Below are 19028 nucleotides of genomic sequence, written 5' to 3' on the forward strand. Positions count from 1 at the left end.
GTATATACACTGAACTTGTTTTGTTTATTTTTCTCTTATGAAAAGTACAATGACAAGAGTGGTAAGTAGTCTCAAAGCACTTATCCCACCGCTGCACAACCAATGTAGGAGGCTGGACTGGCTTGTAGTGAGTACCAAGGGGTACTTGCACCTTGCACCAGGCCCAGTTATCCCTTATTAGTGTATAGGGTGTCTAGCAGCTTAGGCTGATAGATAATGGTAGCTTAGCAGAGCAGCTTAGGCTGAACTAGGAGACGTGTGAAGCTACTACAGTACCACTTAGTGTCATATGCACAATATCATAAGAAAACACAATACACAGTTATACTAAAAATAAAGGTACTTTATTTTTATGACAATATGCCAAAGTATCTTAGAGTGTACCCTCAGTGAGAGGATAGGAAATATACACAAGATATATATACACAATAGCAAAAATATGCAGTATAGTCTTAGAAAACAGTGCAAACAATGTATAGTTACAATAGGATGCAATGGGGACACATAGGGATAGGGGCAACACAAACCATATACTCCAAAACCAAAAGTGGAATGCGAACCACGAATGGACCCCAAACCTATGTGACCTTGTAGAGGGTCGCTGGGACTATTAGAAAATAGTGAGAGTTAGAAAAATAACCCTCCCCAAGACCCTGAAAAGTGAGTGCAAAGTGCACTAAAGTTCCCCTAAGGATAAAGAAGTCGTGTTAGAGGAATAATGCAGGAAAGACACAAACCAACAATGCGGTTCCCAGCAATGCAGTCTAGCGAGGTGAGGCAAGGACTTACCTCCACCAAACTTGGACTGAAGAGTCACTGGACTGTGGGGGCCACTTGGACAGAGTTGCTGGATTCGAGGGACCTCGCTCGTCGTGCTGAGAGGAGACCCAAGGGACCGGTAATGCAGCTTTTTGGTGCCTGCGGTTGCAGGGGGAAGATTCCGTCGACCCACGGGAGATTTCTTCGGAGCTTCTAGTGCAGAGAGGAGGCAGACTACCCCCACAGCATGCACCACCAGGAAAACCGTGGAGAAGGCGGCAGGATCAGAGTTACAGAGTTGCAGTAGTCGTCTTTGCTACTATGTTGCAGTTTTGCAGGCTTCCAGCGCGGTCAGCAGTCGATTCCTTGGCAGAAGGTGAAGAGAGAGATGCAGAGGAACTCGGATGAGCTCTTGCATTCGTTATCTAAAGTTTCCCCAGAGACAGAGACCCTAAATAGCCAGAAAAGAGGGTTTGGCTACTTAGGAGAGAGGATAGGCTAGCAACACCTGAAGGAGCCTATCACAAGGAGTCTCTGACTTCACCTGGTGGCACTGGCCACTCAGAGCAGTCCAGTGTGCCAGCAGCACCTCTGTTTCCAAGATGGCAGAGGTCTGGAGCACACTGGAGGAGCTCTGGACACCTCCCAGGGGAGGTGCAGGTCAGGGGAGTGGTCACTCCCCTTTCCTTTGTCCAGTTTCGCGCCAGAGCAGGGCTAAGGGGTCCCCTGAACCGGTGTAGACTGGCTTATGCAGAATTGGGCACATCTGTGCCCAAGAAAGCATTTCCAGAGGCTGGGGGAGGCTACTCCTCCCCTGCCTTCACACCATTTTCCAAAGGGAGAGGGTGTAACACCCTCTCTCAGAGGAAGTTCTTTGTTCTGCCATCCTGGGCCAGGCCTGGCTGGACCCCAGGAGGGCAGATGCCTGTCTGAGGGGTTGGCAGCAGCAGCAGCTGCAGTGAAACCCCAGGAAAGGCAGTTTGGCAGTACCAGGGTCTGTGCTACAGACCACTGGGATCATGGGATTGTGCCAACTATGCCAGGATGGCATAGAGGGGGCAATTCCATGATCATAGACATGTAACATGGCCATATTCGGAGTTACCATTGTGAAGCTACATATAGGTAGTGACCTATATTTAGTGCACGCGTGTAATGGTGTCCCCGCACTCACAGAGTTCAGGGAATTGGCTCTGAACAATGTGGGGGCACCTTGGCTAGTGCCAGGGTGTCCTCACACTAAGTAACTTTGCACCTAACCTTTACCAGGTAAAGGTTAGACATATAGGTGACTTATAAGTTACTTAAGTGCAGTGAAAAATGGCTGTGAAATAACGTGGACGTTATTTCACTCAGGCTGCAGTGGCAGGCCTGTGTAAGAATTGTCAGAGCTCCCTATGGGTGGCAAAAGAAATGCTGCAGCCCATAGGGATCTCCTGGAACCCCAATACCCTGGGTACCTCAGTACCATATACTAGGGAATTATAAGGGTGTTCCAGTAAGCCAATGTAAATTGGTAACATTGGTCACTAGCCTGTTAGTGACAATTTAGAAAGAAATGAGAGAGCATAACCACTGAGGTTCTGATTAGCAGAGCCTCAGTGAGACAGTTAGTCACTACACAGGTAACACATTCAGGCACACTTATGGGCACTGGGGCCCTGGGTTACCAGGGTCCCAGTGACACATACAACTAAAACAACATATATACAGTGAAAAATGGGGGTAACATGCCAGGCAAGATGGTACTTTCCTACAGTCGGGCGATAGAAATTCCACATCCCTAAACGGGCAGTTGTTCTTGAAGTATCTGCATCCATCAGAATGTTAGATAAAGATCATAACACCCCCTTATCCTTTTGGATCTCTAGGCTGTGTTTGCAATGATGTTGCATGCCCTTTTGTTACAGCATCAGGCTGACCTTGGAATCTGTGCATTGCTTTGCAATTGTTTTAATCATCACTGGAAACAGGCGGTGACAGTCTCCTCTTTAAACTCCGGATAAAAACTACTCAAGTACGCGGTCTCTCAGGGTCCATCATTAAGCCCTACCCTATTTAGTATTTCTATGACCCCGTTAGCCTCACTCAAAGAATCTTTGAGGTCGCGGTTGTCTCTTATGCCAGCAGTTCTTAGCCCATAGTATGTGGGCTCCTGGGGCCCGCGAGACCTGAAGCATAGTATGCACCAACAAAAAGAGAGGATCTGGGTGGAGCAAAAAAGGCGAAGTGATGACAGTCTAGCATATCGCTTTGTCTTTTACAAATAATACTACATTTTGAAAAGTTCCAACCTTCCCATTAGAATTATATTTTTATTCTTTGTATATATATTTTATTTGTGAATTAAAGAAAATAATTCATAATTTATTTGATAGATTTATACTGTTGCTCTATTTTGGTTCATTGTTTTGAGGTTCAAAACAGAAATTGCTTACGTGGGGCTCCTTGCCTTCCAGTAGTGACCCAGAAGGGGGTCCACAGATGTCAAAATATTACAAAACGCAGTTTTATGCTGATGATACTCAATTGATTCTATTCCTTGACAAAGATTCTGCAGGGACAGAACAAAAACATTTACAGCATGTTTAACTGAAGTCATAGTATACATTAATTTTAACCATTTAAAATGTAATGTAAATAAAATTTGAGATTCTACTTTTTGGAAGAAATAATACGTTTACTGCGACTGACTGGTGGCCAGAGGGATTAGTCAACCCTCCTTCCCAAGGAACGGCAGCAATTTTTCATTCATGTGGTAATTAAAGAAGTTGCTTGACTTTCTTCCTCTATAGGTCTGTAAAATAGTGGTGCATGCACTTAGAATATCAAGGCTCGATTCCGCAACAGTCTTTATCTAGATTTACCTAAATAGTTGAATTACCCTTCCACTGCTGTCTTCAGGTTTTAGATGCATGTCCTGCTGATGTACAACTTCCCCTTTATTTGGTGCGCCATGACACTTTAGAACTTTTCCTTTCCTTTTAATTCCAGATTCTGTTGCAGTAGTGTTTTTTTAACCAACCCAAGTTTCAACTCAAATTTGTGTGGCTGACACCGGATTCAAGCTAGCCTGGCTGATAAGGGGTAATACCCCTAAACCAGCTCCTGGTTGCTTGTTTCTGGTCCAGTGAGGACCTGGCCTGGCAGGTCAGGGTAGACTGTTCCCATGGGTAGCGGGGTCAAAACTGTATTTCATATGGCTGGGTTCAAATTGGAAAGGCATGGTGTGCAAAAAACAGTGGATTAAACCCCGATCTGTGACTGGGGGTTAATGTTTGATTTGTTCAGCATTCCGACCATCTTCTGTTCTTTTTGTAGCTCGGTACCTATGAGCCTTACTGCTGTATTATGATATTCGCTTTAATTTGTGATTTGCTTATGTGATGACTTCTGTGCATGACCGCTTTTACTGTTGTACTGTTTGCATATAACAATAATTTTGTACTTGCAGTTCATAATGACAAAAAAATAAAAATAAGAAAAAGGTTTACCTAAATACTCTTATCAGCAGACTAGAGTTAGTTCAGAATGCCGCAGTAAGACTGGTACTCAAGCTCCCTGTTCAAACTTCTGTTTCTGACCACCTGAGGCAACTGGAGTGGCTACCAGTTCTAAGCAACATTTTCTTTAATTCTCTGGTCACTTTTCATAGAACCCGGGCCCAGATATTTTAATAAGAATGTCCTTCATTTTGTCACCCACAGATCACTAATATCAACTAATTCTTACCTTCTCAATGTACCAAAATTCAGATTGTTCAAGCGAGGGGTTAGATCCTTTTCGGTGTTAGCCTCAAGAGCCTGGAATAGACTTCCTAACACTCTTAGACAGATCAAAAAATGAACATTTTTTTAGGAAACAATGAAATACCTTGTTGTTCTCCTCCCGCTAAGGCCCCTACTGTTCTTACTCACTCTTTTTTGGTCATATGGCATTGTTTTATCATACTGTGCTGATTGTAGGTGAGTGCCAGGATGTCCCTTGTGGTAGCAGCTGCACTTAACAACATTAACATTTAGCCTTGCTAAACAGTAGCCACACTTATGTACAGCATGGCAAAACACATTGCCAAAGCCAATAGCTCTTGTATAGGTGAAACCTATTGGCTTTGCAAATCTTGTTTTTTGTTGAGAGCCGGTCATAGAATCTTCATGCCCTCACCCCTGGAAGTTTTCATGTAGCCAGTCTTCAGTAGCTGGTGGGAAGAGATGCACATTGTTTCCTTTAAAGTCTAGCTTGCTGTAACCTTGTGAGGGCATGTGTAGCTTCATCCCTTCTTCATACAACACCTGTGTAACAAAGACTGCGGTTAGCCTGTATCTAATATACAAAAACAAAGGAGAAATTCTCTTGCCAATGCTAGAATTAAGACATCAGTCTGAGTGCGAAGACCACTAGTCTCTCATTGCTAGCTTATACATTGAACCTAAAGTCTTGTATTCTCCTAGAAGTGTTGCACGAAACTGCCTTGAATTAAGGAGCCTCATGTCTGTGGATTGGGGTACTGAAACCCATGCAAAAGGACACTTTACAGAAGAGGAGCCTCAGAACCTAGCTGCACGAAGTGAAAGTTGTGTAATAAAAAAATAAAAAAAAGGACTTAACATAATCATTCACCACTAATACTGCTTGTGTCCCAAAGAAGGGATAAGCTCCTTATTAGTCTGCCGTCTTTCCAGGAAGTGTATTGGTAAGCTTGCTAGATAAGGCCATACCATACCCTGCAGCATTTGCAAAGACATTTCACATCAAGGCCCCTTCTTACAAGAGCCCTTTGTGACCCTGCCCATTTTCCCTGCTTGGTGGGCCCATCTGAGTTGAAGAAAATTTACTTTTGATCAGCAGTTTTTTATTTGTGCATCTGGAGGTCTTGTGATAAAAAAAAATCACCTATATTCAGCAGTCTCAAAGTTATTACCTTGTGAAGTTATTTCTTATGAAGTTACTGCCACAGACCAAGGATACCAGTGTACGCAAGGACATCTGTAGTCATACAGTAGACTCTCTACCCCTATCACCCCACCCCCATTCTTCTTAGGACCAGTACTTTTGATACGGGGTGGGCTCTCCTGGATGGTGGGTTCTGGGTTTGAGCGAATGTGACTCCTGAAAGGCCTGCAGGAGCTGCAGTGATCACTCTCCAGGCTTTTGTTTGCTGCAGAATGGGAAGTCTCTGCCTCCTGCTGATGCTTTTTCTGACCAAGCAGCCACTGTGAAAGAACTGCGCATGCACACACATTCGTCTACCAGGGGACATGGAAAGGGCACTGTCTAAAGTTGTGAAAAGATGGTTATTTGTAACTGTAACTTGTCAGCTTCAAATCTTTCCAAGGCAAGCTTGGTCTTTCTTCCTTGTTATGGTGTTGAACAATATGTATTTTGGAGTTAAATAGTTGTAACAATTTAAACCTGTTTATTATAGTTGAAACAGTGTGAGTTTATTGCTAGCTGCATCTATAGTCCGATAAAACAGTGGCTGTTCTAACTGCTATTGTCTTTTAATTCTGGATGTTGTTTCACTTGGATCTCTGTTCAATAAACACATCATATTGACTAGAATGTAAAGGGTATCATGCTAAGTGGATTGGCAAGAACTTTAGGAAGTTTTAGAAAAGGCGGAGGCAAACTTTTTAAAGGGATTCCTTTCTGATCACATTCTGCTTGAATTTGGATATTCTAGTTTACAAATCCCATCTCTCTGACACACTGCAAATGGTGAAGTACAACTAAAAAGAGTATTTACCTGTATGTCAGCATGTTTTGTTTACTGTATTGCACTGCACAATTTACATAGTGCTTACTACCTCTATGTGGGGCACTGAAGTGCTTGCACATATGAGTAGCACGGTACACCATGTAGGGTATGTAGTTGCAAGGATGTTTCTTTGTTTTGATCCTTTGTGGAAAGTGTTTCCATGTTGTGCGTAATGAGCACCGAGGTCCGGTTATCGTGTTATAGGACGCAGCACATAGCAGTGTGCTGAAGTGTAAGAGACAGATGCACAATTTTAGGGTTTTCAGTATGCTGATATCTTCGAACAGCTCTGGACTTGGACTGGGTTGTCCAATCTGAGATTTTGTGTATAGTTGTGGTCCTGAGCAGGCACAGTTGGAGGGAGAGATTAATGGAGAATTGTTACTATCATCGTAGCTGAGTGCCTTTGTGAGAAGTAAAGTAGCGGTCGGATTGTGTAGATATTTGGAACCTGCAGTGGTGGATTCTCCAGCAGTGTTTGACAGACCCCTTGTTCTTTTAGTGATGTCTGTGTTTTTTGTTTTTGGCTGTACAATGCTGGTGATGGACAACCCTCCTAGTAGATATGTCTTTGGTGAATTTACGAGGTATAAGTTACAATTTGTTCCTTACCATTGCATGTTATGATTTTAGTTTTAATGTGGGCCGTAACTATTATATATGGAGGTGCATAATTATATGATGCTACAGCGAACCGTAGGACAGCCCTTCTTAACTTATCTCCATATTGGAAGCAGTTTGCTGCTTGAGTTGTTTGCAATTTGTGGGTTGTAAGCTGAGGATTGCACATGAGGTAGAGACAGTTTTCTGAGCTATGTTGCTGGAATTTGGTTGATGCAGTTGTCTCGGAAATAGCAATGTTTTCAGCTGTTTTAGGAAATGTATATGCTCCTGGGGGTTTCTAATGCTGACTGGTAGTGGAGACCCATGTTAGAGTGAGCCATGCCTACAAGAAATTAGTGCTTGCTTAAGTAGAAGTTTTGTATCTAGGCTGCCACTGAAAATGTCAGAGCAAAATCTACATGGAATTTTGCCTTAAATTAAGTCTCTTTGGGACTTTGTGTTGCTCATTCTTTACATAAAGTTTCTTGCTCTGCACTGTTCAGTATGCTTTCCGGGCATAGCTCGCATTCAGATTGGTAAGTCCTCCAGTCAAGTGGAGCACATCATACAATGCGGGGAGAATAGTGATTCAGGACATAACAGAGGCATATCACTGCAGGGGGCTAACATTAATCAAAGGTATGCAACTATGAGTTACTGTGTCACAGGTGAGCTATCTGTGTAGTGAGGGAGATAACAGAAATAGCTCTGCAGCTTTGGACAGATTGATGCTCAGGTCATATAATGAATAACTTCCTTGTGAAGCTGTTGATTTAAAAAAGCAAGGTTTAGCTAAAGTTGCCACACAATGCAGCTGTGTAGTTTGTGTACTTTTTAAATTCTAATGACTATTGCCTAGCATCACACAGAATATGATTTTACAACCTCCCCTATTTTTTGGAACTTGGCCCCAGCATTGATTAAAAAAAAAAAAACTTTCGGCTCTGAAATGACTCCTGGTGCCTAGGAAAGTGAGACATTTTAAAGATAGTATGTCAAGCCGCATGGCTCGCATTACTGTCATATTTTCCAAGGTAAGTTAGCATTCTAGTTCTTTATTACAACTCTAAAGTTAACTAAAACAGTGCCTCTGATGTAAGAGTATGGTATCTGAGATGACTCTTCCCGAGAGTGTTTGCAGGATTGTGAACAAATCAAGAGAGGGACAAGTTAAACTCGAAAGGCAATGAGAAAGCGATTTACGGGAAGGCCCACTGGAATTAATTATGCTGCAGGATTGACTAAATTATATGTCAGGAAAAGGTTGTATCTCATTAGTACTAGCTAACACACACATACAATAATAAGCAGCAGAAAGGTTACTAGTCAACCTTTGTGAAGGACCTTCCACTGCACAAAATGTGTTGCCAACATTTTAGTAATTTATGATACATTTGAGCTAGAAGTCATTTTTTTGTTAAAATCCGCAGATTATGCAGACTATCATGGATTATGTGGCAGATGTGGCAAATCCATAACTATGAAGAACACGCAGCTGCAAAACCGCAATATGACCTTGCTTATAGATATCAAGGGGGTGGCTAACCTTCTTAGTAATCTAACAAACCTTCACTGCCCAATGACTTTACAGTATAACATTGTCTAGCTGTCAGATTTTATATTTTAGTATCTCACTTCTTGGTCTAGTGACGCCCCTACTCTTGTCTTTGTTTGCTAGTCTTCCTTATTCTGTGACAGTCCCTCTGCCATCTGTATATTAACCTTCCCTGTTTGACTCTGTCTGCCTTTCTTCCATCGTATCATTATACAACACTTCAACCGACCATGTTCCAAGCTCATCCCTTGTGTTACCCTTTTGCAGATCTCACAACCGGATTCTCTGCTAGCCTCTTTTATGCCCAGATCTCTGCTATTATGTCTCTGCTTCTGTGCAAGCGTCTTGACCCACAGCAGCAGACAAGCCCAGGACCCAAGTCAAGCACCAGTTAATGCAGCCCAAAGCCCTGCTTTGCCCCCAGAGAGCTAGTCTTCCTTTGCCTCACTCCCCTTTTGACACTATGCCATGTTAAACAGGGGACTTTGGCCTAAGATTGGGCGATTTATTTGCAAAGAATAATTTCTAAAAAGAAGGCCTCTCAGATGGTCCCACAGTAGATGAAAAACATGGTAATAGTAGCCTGTAACATTTGTATCCATGGGCAACTGACATTTCTCCCTAAAGTCCAGCCATGTGACTCTGTGCACAAGGGACTACTTGCAACTTTGCTTGACATCTATAGTCACAATCCGTAAATCCATTGAACTGGAATCAGCCTTATGCTTTCTTAACAAAAAAGTTGATTATTAAACATCAACGTCTACTTAGACCTGAACAGTCTGCACTGCTAAGCTCGACCTTTATTGCTTCATGCATCTGGACCCACTTGCAAAATGAGGTTTATCCGATTTCATCCGGTATCGTTCAATACTACAAGGATTGTAGATGAACACTAAACTATATTCAAATACAAATACGCTTTTACTTGCACAAGTCTTAACAGTAACTTGCGCTGTGACAAATATCTTTTATTAATTGAATGGAGTTGACAGAGCTCAGATAGATGGAAAAATCACTTTCCCAGGATACTCCTTCAACGGTAGACCCCTGGGCAATTCCCCACTTTGCCTCTAAAAATCTGACTTAACAGGCCCTACTGGGTTTATGAACCCCACGGGAACACAAGAGGCCAGGAGTGTTTCAGCCAGACACGTCCCATGTTGAAAGCAGGTAAAACGTGCATCCGAAATTACTGGGCAGGAATACAGGTTTATCGTGGGAATCAGATGCGGTATTTGCCACTTCTCTAGAGAACCTGGGAGATGTAATGGACTTCTCAAATTTATCAACCCTGGTAAAGACCTTTGTTTTCTCCATACACTGTTTGGTATGATAATAACATTATGTGATGTGTTGACGTCTCACTATTGGCCAGTGTCCCTTGATCTGTCTGCAGAATCACTATATTCCCAATTTAGGAGACCTTCCTTTAGTGAGATTAGGATTAAAAGGGAGGCTTGGCAGCTCCCAGAGTATGTAGGTCAATTTGATTGCTTTCTATGAAACCAGATAGTCTAATCTACAGTGGGTTTGGTTGTCGATCTGTTTTTTAAGAACACAGATTATATTTCCTCTTTTTAAAAGAATATTTTTGAAATCTTCTAACCTTAAGATTCTTTACTGTAATAATATATTACTATATATATCTATCTATATATATATATAATCGTAACTATTTAACTACAAGCACGTCATTATTTAAATATTGAGGAAAAGATTTAAAAAAAAGTTGTTATAAAAAATAAATTACCGTCAAATACTGCAATACTTGAAAATCTGTGTTCATACAATACAACTTTAAATCTCAGTATATTATCTTCCTTATACATAGATTCCCTTTCTATATATTCATGTATCTATTTATTCCTTACCATACTCCTACTGTACAAGGAAAAAACTCTCCAATGTACTACACTGTCTCATCCTGTACCTCTCTCAAACTATCCTCTGTCTCCACTCTCTGACTCGTCCCAAACCTCATTCTTCTACTGTGATCTCCGAAATAACCTTTCCTAGACTCTTCCCGCCTCTCTCCCTGCTGGCTAATCCCAAACATCAGTTTACTACTACGATCTTCCAAATAGCCGTACTAAATTCTTCCCTTATATATTTCTCCTTTGACTCATCTTAAACCTCCTTTTTTTACAACTATGATCTCCCTAATCCCTTTCTACAGACTCTTCCCTCTTCCATCTCTCCTCCTACTCAGCCCAAACCTAATCTTACTACTATGATCTCCCATTTAACACTTTCTAGATTCTTTCCTCTAATATCCTTCAATTATTCTATTCAATCCAACTCGCATGTCCACAGCTCAAATTAGCTCATGTTTCCCTGTACTAATCCTTTTGGGTTCCGGAGTAGCGTGCTGCTCGCTGAAAAGTGCTTTGACTCCTCGTCAGAGGTAGTAAGCGCTATAAACATAAAATACAATTCTTTTAGAATATGAAGTGATACCAAAAGCTTATGTTGGTGTACACTACATTCTCTGTAGCATGCCTTATAATGACCCTTCAGAAGCACTAAGAATCAAAGACTTTAGTTGCATGGCACTAGGCCAAACACTGAGAGAATAGTTACGTTGATTAGAAAATACATAATTTTACAATGTAGACTTTTTAAAATAAATTTATAGGCTGATGTGCCCAAACACCATTACTTCATGAACTATTTCATATTGTTGACACACAGTGCGGAGGTCATCATGGGGCAGGATTCACAACACACAATGTCCACGGTGCATACTTCTCTGACTTTGTCACAGGACTATGGAACACCATTGCTTACAGCATTCAAAAAGTGTCTACCGTTAATTAGGAAAAGCACAAGTCAACTAATATGGTCTCACTTCTGTTGCTAATTACACCAGGGGTGGCTCCTACGCAATGGTGGAGGAGTGTCACCCCCCTGGCTAAGAGCCAGCAGCAGGAAAAAAAACAAAACTTAATTATCATTTTATTTTTCTGTTGCTGGCTCTGCCAGCATGTGAAGGGAGGGGCGGGACTGGGGCATGGCGGGGGTTGGGGAATGGAGTGCAGCAAGTGCTCTGTGTGTTTGGCCGGCTGTCTTATGCCGGCCAGCACACATGCGCACTTCGGTTTCTCCACCCCGGCCGAGTTGAACAGCCAGGCTGGAGAAACTGCACAGACCTCAGGGCAGTGTCTGAGCAGCAGTCCAAGCAGCTCAGACCAATCCTGACGCTGCTCTCATGCTATGCTTGGCATGAGAGCAGCACCAGGATTGCTGGGGAGCCTGTGCTGGTGTCCCAGTGAATGCTGGGACACCAGAACAGCAGAGGAGCAAGGAAGAAGAAGTCGGCGGAGGCGGGAAGGGTAAGTGTTTTTTTAATTTTTTTATTATTTGTTCCCCCCCCTTCCCTGTTGGCCTCCCGCCTCCCCTGCCCTCCCTTGACATTTGCAGCAGCCACGGCTGAATTACACCCATGTTGAACCTCATTTAAAATTCAATTTTATTGCATTTTTCATGTCTTGCCAACAACTCAAGGTTATGCAATCACTTCAACTATTTTTCAAAACTGTTGACTTGCACTTTGTTGAAAAATCATAATATAAGTGTCTTAAATAAAAGCGGGATACGTTCATAAAGATGGGTATTCCAATCATTGTTGGGCTAAGAAAGGAATGTAATTTATCCGTTTGTGCAGGCAGATGCTCTTGACCTTAACAATATCACCTTGTCATCTAAAGGTCAGTTGTTTGGCACACTAATAGATTTGTCAAGGCATGTCTTTCCTGATCTGTGATTAGTTCACTTTCATTTGTGTCCAAGTTCAGATCGATTTTTTATTTGTAATTTTTTTTTGCAAATCGAATGCTGTCACCAGGGTGACAAGGATGGAAGAAACCTGAATGAGTTGTAGTTGGTCACAGTTGATTTGCTTATGGTTAAGGAAAGTGTATTTTATTAGCACAAAGTGTAGATCAGCCAGTTTGGTGCCAAGATGAGTGAAGATGTCAGTGTTGTGTGTTTATTATGTAAATTCTATAAAGAAGATAGTTGTGTTTTGCTTCAGTTTTCTCAAATTGTATTATTTTACTGTGGTGCTTAAGTTTTGTAGCAGTGCTGATTTTGTGTAACGAAAGGTGGTGGAACACTAGTAGGGTGGTTAGGAATTATAAGCAACTGGAAGTGTATAGATCGAGGGTATTACAGATGGGGCATGGGAGGCAGATAATGATGGAGAAGCATTACCTTGTGCTGGTAAGATGTTGACGTGAAAATGGGTTGCAGTGCAAGTGATTCTATGCGTTGCATTTTATGGTGTGTACACGAGGATGGTGGTGGAGTTGCATTGTCAGGTGCCACATGCTAGGGCGAGGTTAGTGCCAGTGAAGTTGGTCCTAAGTGCAGCACTTCAAATGGTTTCCAGTTTGGTGTGCAGATTCCCACTTGTCGACTTTATATTTGGGGAAGTGGTGTATCCTATTGGAGTGTGCTGTAAAGGCTAAAAATGTGTTGTGGTTCATTAATGGGGCCATTCAAGAACACACACAAATGTTTCATTACCTTTCGGCACCAGTAATAAACTTTTGTTTTCTTGTTTGGGGCTTTTAAGCACGTTAAAGTGTTAACTCTCCTGCTGGTCTTGACCATTTGGAAGGAAGGATATGATGCATTTGTGGTCCTGAGGTAGAAAACAAACGACAGTAGAAGATTTATAGAGAGATTAGCATCTAAGATTATACCTATTTTATTCACAAATGTAGCTGGTTGGGATCATTAAGCCAGTACCACGTGTTGGACTCCAAAGCTCCTGGTTTGCATAAGGCCAGTATCTGCTACATGGGTGGACTGAGCTTTAATGTGACGTTGATCTCTGTCCTGATGGTCCTTATTCAGTCACCAAATTTGTGAGAGTTGTTCGCAGGAAAAATTATACCATCTGCTTGGGTGTAGAAAAAAAACAAGTATTGGTAAAGCCAAGAGGTCTAGCTCTACTTAAACATGCAAAAGCAAAGTCTATAAATTTAGATTTTAGTAAGGGGGTGTGTTTGTCAACAGGCAACATTGTGTGTGTTGCGCCTAGCTGTCCTCGCAAGGCAATAACATAATGAAACAATCTGTAGGGCTACAAGAATATGGAAAATCGGGGCAGGGCTCCCTTGTTGAACAGGTCACAGTAGCACATATGGGCTGTACTTTTAAAGAAGAGTATTGTACAAATGAGTCAGAAGATTTTGTGCTATAAGTGGTGACCTTAAAATGCAAACTAGTAAAACAATGCATAGTAGATAGTTTAGACAATTGAGCATAACTTTTTGTGCATCCATAAGAAAGCCTATGTATGCACAGGTCATTCCTGCGGAAGTAAAAAGAGCTGCAAGTTCAAAAACTTGTTATGACGGCAATGTAAAACAAATGAGCATTCAACAGTGATTAGTAAATATTGTAAAACCAAAGTGGACGCACTTCCGCAACACAAAAGTCATAATACATCAGTTAAAATGTCATCATGTAAGAAAAGCACATAAAAGAACACACACATTTGAGTCATAGCTACATGCAGTTTTGCTTCCTCAGTCTATTAGAAGAACGTCTTGAGCCCCATCACCATAGCCCACTGAAAACACAAATGGGGTAATGTAACTTCCTGCAGCAGTCCATGGCATTGATGGATATCCCATGTAAGCTACGGCAAACCATGGAAAACCAAGGAAAGCCAATTGCTGATGCCGGCTGACACAAATCCCTCTCTCTCTGTACCACTACTTACATATATACTTTTAAAGTATTGTTAACATGAGGGCTCCCAAACAGCTAAAGTTGACTGTAGCAAGCCCACAAGCTACGGGTTCAGTTTCCTAAGACGTATATCATAAGCAAGTGAGAATAAAAGGCTTAACTCTCATCATGCAACCAGTGAATGAAGGCCTAGACCTTTAAAAGATCTGTCAGATGCTTGGATGTTAAATGTGTGGTGTTTGACAACCATATGTACTTGACGCTAATGAACCAGAGACACCATTGTATTTTCCCACAAAAGAAACGTGCAAGCACCTGGCACCTCCCTGATCTAGTGACATTGTAAAGATTTCTGGTCTCTTATCGCTGGGATTTTAATGCCAGGGGGATAATGGAGTTGTTTATGCAGTTAAGTAAATGGAATCCATACCTGTGCCTGAATAAATAGTGATTGATGATCAATCATTGTCATAGGGAGTTAAGATTTTTTTCTTATATTCTGCTTGAAAATGTATCAAGTTTTTTTTCTTTTCTGTTTCAGGCGGATACACTATGGAGGCCCCACCTGTATCTGCGATGCCAGTATCTGGAGGTACCATTAACATGATGGAATATTTACTACAAGGTAGGCAGTACCCTTGCTCTCCTGCAATCCTTTTTCATGTGTGTGTGGATTATGGATCCTCTGCTGCTTGCCAAGTTTATAAACCTTCATTGTCAGACTCTGGTATATTTATAGGAAATTAACTGCATATGTTTGACTGTTCATGAAGGTTTGCATGTTTTAAGTTTTTACATCGAAGGAGGACTAGTTACATAAATGTCTTAAAGAACAAAAATAAGATAACCATAGCAAAAAATAATGAATCTTTAAAAGGAGGGGGCACCTAGAATTCAAGACCACTATAAAAGGATGGAGCTGGTGGCTTATGGAAACAGGTAAAAGTACGCACAACAGACTTTCAGCAGAGGTTTTGGACACCAAAACACTGAACAAGTTTAAAAATGAAGACCGAGACTGAAACCCCGATAAATCAGCCTAAAGGTTGAGGCCATACGTGCTCCATGTATGAAAACTAGCCAGAAAATGAGGATTGTGAAGACCTCATTTGCTTTATGTGCTGTTACTCTGTCTTCATTTAGATATTATTGCTCTTAAAACGCCAGATGTAGTTCTGGGCTTCAGCGGTGCTCAACGGTTGAACATAAATGGAAGCATTTGGAGATGAACTGGAAAGAGAGTAATTTGTGACTTCAGCCTGTACCAATGGGTGATTTAATTACATTTCAGTACTGTCACTAGTAACTAAATAAATGTTCTGTATGCATGATTTAGTAATTACAAAGGATTACAGAAACCCTCTACCTTGTTTAAAAAATGTTGTGTCGCACATATTCATGGTTTTCATACTAATTCTAAGCTCTTCTAGTTTGTGTATTTGAGGCAATTGCTGCATAATCCCACAAGGATTTCTGTATGTTTGCACTACTTTGGTCAAGCAGGGAAGGGCTATGTAGAACTCAGCATCCTACCCCTTTGCCGCTAGACTATTAGTGATGCTCTGACTTATAACAGCTTCAATGAAAGAAGTTAAGAAGCACAGCCACTCACTTTTAAAAGAAAGCTTTATTTTTTCTATGGAAATGTTTTTTTTTTTTATTTGAACGTGACTATTGTTCAATAAAGTGGCGTTGTCATTTATGTTCCATCAGGGAGTGTCTTGGATCAAAGCCTGGAGAGCCTCCTGCACCGACTTCGTGGCCTTTGTGATAACATGGAGCCTGGAACTTTCCAAGACCATGAGATGGTCTTCCTGCTGAAGGGCCAGCAGGGCAGTCCTTTTGTTCTGCGGGCTAGGCGCTCCATGGATAAACCAACTATGCCCTGGCACCTCCGCTATCTGGGTCAGCCTGAGATGGGGGACAAGAGCCGGCATGCACTGGTGCGCAACTGTGTGGACATTGCCACATCGGACAACTTGATGGAGTTCTTGCTGGAGATGGGCTTCCGCCTAGATCATGAGTTTGTGGCCCAGGGTCATATCTTCCGACGGGGCAGTATGAAGATAGTGGTGTACAAGATCTTCCGCTTGCTAGTTCCGGGGAGCACAGACAGCATTGAGGCACTTTCCCTCTCATATCTGGTGGAAGTGAGTGTGGTGGCCCCTGCTGGGCAAGATGTCATCTCAGAGGAGATGCGTAACTTTGCAGAGCAGCTGAAACCTCTTGTTCACCTTGAGAAGATTGACCCCAAAAGAGTAATGTAAATGGAGGCACCACGGAATAGGGTATCACCTCTGGAGGGTGGGCACCACCTGCAATGGAATAACACTACCAGTGGTCGAAGATCATTAACCATGGCAATGGTGAAAGTAGTGACCTGTGATTTGGGATAATAGGCTCTAGGATGGCAACAGTACAAGTTGTGAGGTAGCGAAAATGGCGCAAGCCCTGGGCAGAGAGAGTGTTGGAATACAAGCCATGTTATGGTGCGAGTCGTGTAAAGGAAGGTGATGATGATACATTACAGGTCAGATGGGGCAAGGATACGGCTCTGGGGGAGTGACATGGATTTTAAGAGAGGGTAATCCAATTGCAAGGTTCGGTTAGTCAATAGATTCTAGAATACCTTTGGGGAGTCTTCTGGAACTGTGCGAATGATTAAAGACCACCACTGACTAAATCCAGTTTGAGCCTTCTGGAAGAACATTGAAAATAATGGAGGGAAGAGTAAAGACGTGTTTAACAATGCTTTTTGAACTGTACATTTGTGTTAAAATGTAATGACTTACAGAGTCCAAGTGCCTGAGCATGACCTAGTATCGACATGTGTTCGCACAATTAAAGTTTTGTTTTCATATTTTTCAACTGCTGATGTGTTTATGGATCGTCCATTAAATCATGCCACAACCTCTGCTAATAGTGCCAATACTGTGGCTGGTTCTAGTGCTGTGATATGTTCTATTAATGGTGCTAAAAGCCAGTGCATGTAATACCTTTAAGATAGCTCCCGTTAAAGAGTTTGTTTACGTTGTGCAAACTGTTAATTGAGGGATCAACCTCGGAAACGGAGTTAGTGTTACAAAAATATAAAGTGTGCAGTTTTCCATTGCAATTTAAATTAATATTCTAAGAATTCTGACAATGAATTGGAACATTCTTGTATTGTGACATACCAATTATGGTCGTCAAATATTCATAATCACTTTGTGTTCTCTGCTGTTGAAAGTAGGACTCTATCTCTCTCGTACCTGTATGTGCGTACCTTCATCATAGTGTGGTAGTAAATATCTTGACAAAACGGTATTTAAAACTTGATATTGTCACATGCATCTGCTTTTTCATTTGTTCTAACCGTTTATTGACTTCGGTCCAAATAAATGTTCTCCTGTGTAAGGAATATCGTTTACATTTGCCATCCCCTAAGTCTTAAATCCAGAGACATTACATTTGCCATCCCCTAAGTCTTAAATCCAGAGACATGTAACCATGGAACATCAGTGCAACACTAAACAAGCAAATAAGACAGAAAAAGCAACAGGAGCATTACAGATATTTTATTTCACAGAGGAACTTTGTCTGATAGAAGAGTCCAGGGAAGGCCTCCCTATAGCACATTGCCTCAAAAAGTATCCACTGAAAACGCTTTTTAAAAGCAGGCACAGTGGCAACCACGAAAAACAGGCAAAGCTTTAGAGGAAGGGGAATTATAAGAGATCTACATTATAAACCTGGAACTACGTGCCGTTAAGTGACATTCTCATTCAATGCCACAGCACATAACACCATTAGAGGGCAAAATAAAGGACTACATAGAAAAAAGTGGCAGTGCATAACCAGAGATAAGTGGGTGTTTAAAGTGATAAAATGTGAATATTGCATAGAATTTATAAGGACATCCCTCCACAGTAAACCAAAAGCAATAGCATTACAAAACAGATCATAAACAAGTTTTGCAACAGGATGTTCAGGAACTACTACTTGAAGTTATAAAAGACGACTACCTCTCAAACACGATTCAGTAGTTTACTTCATGATGACAAATTTTTTAGTGACAACCTTCGAAGAAGGTATTTCACTACTGAAGGAGAACGACTACTTGGCACTCGCAGGTCTCCAAAAATTGTTACCAGACCTTCAAGTTTAGAGACCTGAACAGTCTACTTGGCCTAATTGTTATGCTCTTGACCCATACATTGGTCTTATATTGTGTGATCCTGGGCAGATATTTTATTTTACTGAACAGCCTTTTTTCATTATCACTTATGAGAACGCCTTCAAATGTGTGAGTTCAGCATGTCTGCAGTACAAAAAACTATTTTTCTTATTTGATTGATTAAACTTATGCTTCGTGTACAAATTAATCTATCTAACATATAAGGTATACATGGCCCCTGACTTGCCTTTTAGTTCACTAATAGCATTGTCATAAGGGTTTGGGTAGAAATGTTTCTCAGTTCATGTTTAAAACTCTCAACTTAAATATTTTTATTACTAAAGCATGGTTGGTAGCACATTGTCCTTTACAGGCAGCACATTTCCATTGAAATGGCCACAAAATGTTCTACTGACATGGGTATAATGATAAAACTAGATGGCGTATAAATGATATTATGTGAAAGTCTGGTTCTAGCATATATTTATTAT

General features: G+C 41.4%; 1 protein-coding gene across 2 annotated transcripts in view; it reads left to right on the forward strand.

The window, feature by feature from the left end:
- The window catches only part of MED18 (mediator complex subunit 18), a 33422-nt gene extending 15715 nt beyond the window's left edge, over positions 1 to 17707 (forward strand). For both annotated transcript variants that reach the window (XM_069224098.1, XM_069224099.1), the window contains 2 exons: positions 14923 to 15006; positions 16095 to 17707. In XM_069224098.1, the coding sequence (XP_069080199.1) occupies positions 14934 to 15006; positions 16095 to 16648 (627 nt within the window). In that variant the 5' untranslated portion in view covers positions 14923 to 14933 and the 3' untranslated portion in view covers positions 16649 to 17707. The remainder of the gene's footprint in view (positions 1 to 14922; positions 15007 to 16094) is intronic.
- Positions 17708 to 19028: the final 1321 nt, after the last annotated feature.

This window comes from Pleurodeles waltl, chromosome 3_1, assembly GCF_031143425.1.
Source record: "Pleurodeles waltl isolate 20211129_DDA chromosome 3_1, aPleWal1.hap1.20221129, whole genome shotgun sequence".
Classification (NCBI taxonomy): Eukaryota; Metazoa; Chordata; class Amphibia; order Caudata; family Salamandridae; genus Pleurodeles; species Pleurodeles waltl.